This window comes from Bombus impatiens, unplaced genomic scaffold (assembly GCF_000188095.3).
Source record: "Bombus impatiens unplaced genomic scaffold, BIMP_2.2 scf_1994, whole genome shotgun sequence".
Lineage (NCBI taxonomy): Eukaryota > Metazoa > Arthropoda > Insecta > Hymenoptera > Apidae > Bombus > Bombus impatiens.
This window is the reverse complement of record NT_178413.1, coordinates 2,170-6,502: the sequence shown is the minus strand read 5'-3', so window position 1 is coordinate 6,502 and position 4,333 is coordinate 2,170. Positions and strand designations below refer to the sequence as shown.

Genomic DNA, 4,333 nt, shown 5'->3' with positions numbered 1-4,333 from the left:
CACGCCCCTAACCCTAATTCTAATGTAAACCCGACATATATGTATGTGATTATGTACTTCAACTTATGCGGAAAGGGTCCGCCGTGACCACCGGGATCGATGTTCTCGGCGGAAGTGCGGTCGCCTTACTTTCTTCTTTTGTTCTAGTTAGTTGTTAACCGTTCTTCCTTGCCACCATGCAGTTGTGACATCAATCACCTCTCAACCTACATCAGAGATAAGACATCAACCCCCGACCTTCGGACTCCTTTGGACACATCACCACCTTATCATCGGAGCCTACACCAAGGCTGTGACGCACCTTAGTCCATATCAGAGATAGGATATCGACCCCCACCTTCGGACACTTTTCCTCATCATAACCTACACCGAGCCCCCACAACATCCTCAAATCAAAACGTATATAAACCGAGACTTCAGCCAGCTCGGGCAGTTCTTGTTCTAGCCGCTGTTCTCGTACAACACCTTTCTCCGGTTCAGTGTTATTCTTGTAAGTGCTAAAATTTATAATAAAATTCGATAAAAGGTAATTAAAAGTTGGGTTACGACTCAGCCTTCTTTTCTCTTAAAATCGAAGTATCAATTTTACGTGACACGGTCGTAGCTAGCAAACACGCAATAAAGTGTTCTGAATTATCTAGTGTATTTAATATATGTTAATAATTTGTAATATTATACAATAGCATTATATATATATTATTCACAATATCGACAAATAACTTCATTTATCCACAGTTTTTATTCGAAGAGCATATCACATATATACTATATAGTATATAATATATAACTCTGCCGGATACCCTTTATATGTAGCGACATGTTCCTATTCCAAGGCCCTTTTCCATAATGTTCCATATACGTTGTTCTTGATTCAAGCAGGAAACATAACATTGAAGTAGTCGGTGCATAGCAATATTGTTACCGATATTATCAGAAATAAAATGATTATACCGAATCCTTTAGTTATCTGACGTATCCAGTAGAATCTAAAATAAAAGAAAATATCATATCGAGTCATTTTATCAAATATTTCTATACGTACATCGATAACCGTTGCGCTGCTGTATTTATAGATTGAGAATCTTCCTTCAGAACAAATATCTTAATTCCCGCCAAGTAATTTGCTAAATATTTCTTCCAATCCATATCCTGCAAGTCCAGTTTAACAAGATTTCCATCTTCAAAGGTTTTCACCTTGTTTATCATGTCGGCAATGTTATCTCTTTTGAAAGACCATTCATTCGAGTTGAAGTAGCCTGTCGCTGTGACTAATTTATTGTAAAATTTGCTCATATTCATTGCCCTGAAATATCGTTTTTTGAGTATTTTGATGTGGTTGACAAACGATAGAATACTCACATTGGTTTACCACCGTGAAGCCTTAAAAAGATATCCACGGCAAATGCAGGTAAAACACTTAGAAGTATATTCAGTGCATCGTAAACATATCTGTTTGCTACTACCGTGCAACTCGGATACCACAACGTATTTTTCATCGGTATTTGTCTGCTACATTCCACGAAGATATCTATGATCTCACCCAATCTTGAAAATTGAAATGTTTACACTTGTAGAGGTAATTGAATTACATTCAAGATAACGCATATTACTATTAGAGTATGTCAGAAGATATTCTGTAATATCTCAAGAAAAATTATGTAATTTTAGCTGTACCATATTTACAGCTTTCTGAATTGACTTATTGAGGACACAAGTGGACGCGAGTACAACATTCCTAGTGCAATATTTCTTTTGTTATCAATGTTACATTATGTATGTATTTGTTTATTAGTAACTCCAAATGCGACATGGGTTATATAACAAATGTAGTATTTCTATCTTTCATTATCAATCTATCACTGCAACTTCTAATTAGGTAGTGAACATTAAAAGGTTTGCAATTCTCATTATTTCTTTAAATTTAATACGATTCGTACGGAACACGGTTTAAGAAAATTATAAATAACTTTTAAGCCTTTAATATCAAGATCACATAAGAAACATCTAATACAAAGCGAAAGACAGAGCTTCGTTGAAGGAGAGTCTAAGGAAAATTGTTAGTAATACTTGGCGTCTGCTTTTATTCTCGTAGTGTAGGTATTTCCAGATGCCATAATTCAGATGTGGATAGCCTGTTGCGCATTGACAAGCAGTTTTTATTCATTTGCAACCTAACAATTGGGCTTATCGCAACGCAATAAGGCTCGGCTTAAAAACAATTTTATTAGCAACTTGCTGCAAACTATTGTAAAACTTCATTTGCAGCTTCCGACTGAAAATTTCTTACGTACAATCGATATTTTATTTATATCTCGGTGGAGGAAAATTGTCTCAAAGTCGGTCATATTGTTCTAAATATTGTCCCGAATCAGATTATCCAAAAACATTTCTACTTTCAATCTGTTCTTGAATAAAAAATGTTAATGGACTAGAAGACTGTAAGTGAAACTGTGATACCTGATGCAAGTATAAATTTCGTTTGTCGCTTCTTTTTCGAGTAAATCTAGCTTTTCATTACTAGTAATTTCAATGTAAATCCAAATGAAGTTACTAACATTCTGGTTATTATTGCTAGTTTCAAAAGTAGCATAAAAATTTTGAATTTCAATAAGCTAACTATTGGAATTATAACGGAAAGTCGATTTTCGTAATAATTTAATTACGAAATATTATTAAATAATTATTTAATTGGAAAGTCTTGGAAAATGTTACAATATATGATTTAAGTTGCTATTCAGTAAGTGATCTGAACCATTGTTACATTGATATTGAAATTATTTCATACATTTTAATACATTTCGGAGCTGGTAGTATTTTCTTGGAAAACTTTATCATTTCACATTTTTTAATACAGCGATCAATATTACACAATCAACGTAAAATGATCTTTATTGTCGTTAAGAAGAAGATAATTTGTTTCTATCTATTTACTATTCATTTCAGTTCTTAATTCTTATTAACGAATGAGAAAACTAACTGTACTGCGGCACCGATATTATGTTTTGAACAGTGACAGAGAAGGATATTTCTATAATTTAATAAATATGATAGAGTGATTAATTGTGTCACATGTCATTTCGCAATGAAAGTAGACTCCTGCGGACTCCCACCAATAAAAGCAAACATCAGCTGAAGTCTACATTGGGGAACGCAAGCGTTTAACAATTTGCTGATGCAGAACAAATTATTGAAGCAACGCTCGCTCAGGCTGTTATTTTGAATGCACTGTAGGAAAGAGTAATTATGAAGAAGTCTATTCAATAACGTTAGATGAGGGATCATGAGTTATATTGTGTCACGTAGGAGACACAAGAATTCACGAAATTGACAGATCACCGGTGATCTCCTCGTGTCGTAGTTCGAACGTTTCACAAGTAAGGTAAAAATTTGGATTTTAGACGTAATAGTAAAATTTATTGTACGAATCCAACAGAGTAACGATTCAGAGTGTTATAACAAAAAGGGTGCTGATTTAGGAAGGTTCTAATACTAAGGTTTGTTACTCCTGGGGGGGGGGGTATCGTCCGGTGTATATCATACGCGGCTATCCAGTTACTATCTGGTTATTGTTTCGATGGCTGTGGCATTCAGGATGTTTTGTCTATTATATTACTGTTTCTGAGTCTGTGACTATTGTGACGAAACAGCAATTTTTGATAGCTTAATGGATGCAATGGGAATTTTAAAGACATTTTCACGGCCAGCACTTTAAACAGATCAGCTGGAAGAGAGGGAATTGCCGGATTCGATACTCTTAAAATTCAACAACGAATCCATTAGAAGCAGATTCAAAGATACCGATGGCAACATCCGATATCTCCCGCAGTAGTAACATTTCAAGCCACGAAGTACGATACAGTTCGCTGTTGAGTGCCGAAGCGTGCAGACGTGTCTCTAGTGTCCTATTTCCATTTTTTTTGTCTCCTTTTGTTCCTTCTTTTTTCAAAGACTACTATTTTGGCCTTTTCCGTGCTCAGTTCTACCCTTTAGGGAGAAGAAAATCCCACGCACCTAACCCCAACCCGAATACTAGTCTCATAGCCTCACGACTAGCTATTCACTTTGAATTGACTAGCTCGATGATGGACCAGCAATCGCGACCAGGCTCTCCTGAGCAAACCCGCAAGTACCCCACGTTACCTCCTCCGTGGCAGAAGTGCAGCAGAACCCTCCGCACCAACAATGCTAATATTACAAAGAAACGGAAAATAGAAACATCAAAACCAGACACGATCGACACTCGGAACGAACAATCAACGATACAAATAAACACCCACAACAGGCTCGCCGTATTGCAATCCACTAACGACGCCATGGAAATCGCAGACCCCCC

General features: G+C 36.2%; 1 protein-coding gene across 1 annotated transcript; it reads right to left on the bottom strand.

The window, feature by feature from the left end:
• Positions 1-683: 683 nt before the first annotated feature.
• On the bottom strand, positions 684-1,760 carry LOC117152441 (fatty acyl-CoA reductase wat-like). Its single transcript, XM_033324258.1, has 4 exons — positions 1,675-1,760; positions 1,360-1,545; positions 1,043-1,303; positions 684-986 (listed from the first exon to the last, which is right to left on the bottom strand). The coding sequence occupies exons 2-4, from the start codon at positions 1,494-1,496 to the stop codon at positions 872-874; spliced, it is 513 nt and encodes a 170-aa protein (XP_033180149.1). The 5' UTR covers positions 1,497-1,545; positions 1,675-1,760; the 3' UTR covers positions 684-871.
• Between the last annotated feature and the right edge of the window lie 2,573 nt (positions 1,761-4,333).

What these genes read in the sequence shown, in the direction of transcription:
- LOC117152441 (XM_033324258.1), bottom strand. Translation starts at nt 1,496, where the DNA reads ATGAAAAATACGTTGTGGTATCCGAGTTGCACGGTAGTAGCAAACAGA. An exon ending in CTTCACGGTGGTAAACCAAT is followed by an intron (nt 1,304 to 1,359) that starts GTGAGTATTCTA and finishes ACGATATTTCAG; the next exon opens with GGCAATGAATATGAGCAAAT. An exon ending in GCAGCGCAACGGTTATCGAT is followed by an intron (nt 987 to 1,042) that starts GTACGTATAGAA and finishes CTTTTATTTTAG; the next exon opens with ATTCTACTGGATACGTCAGA.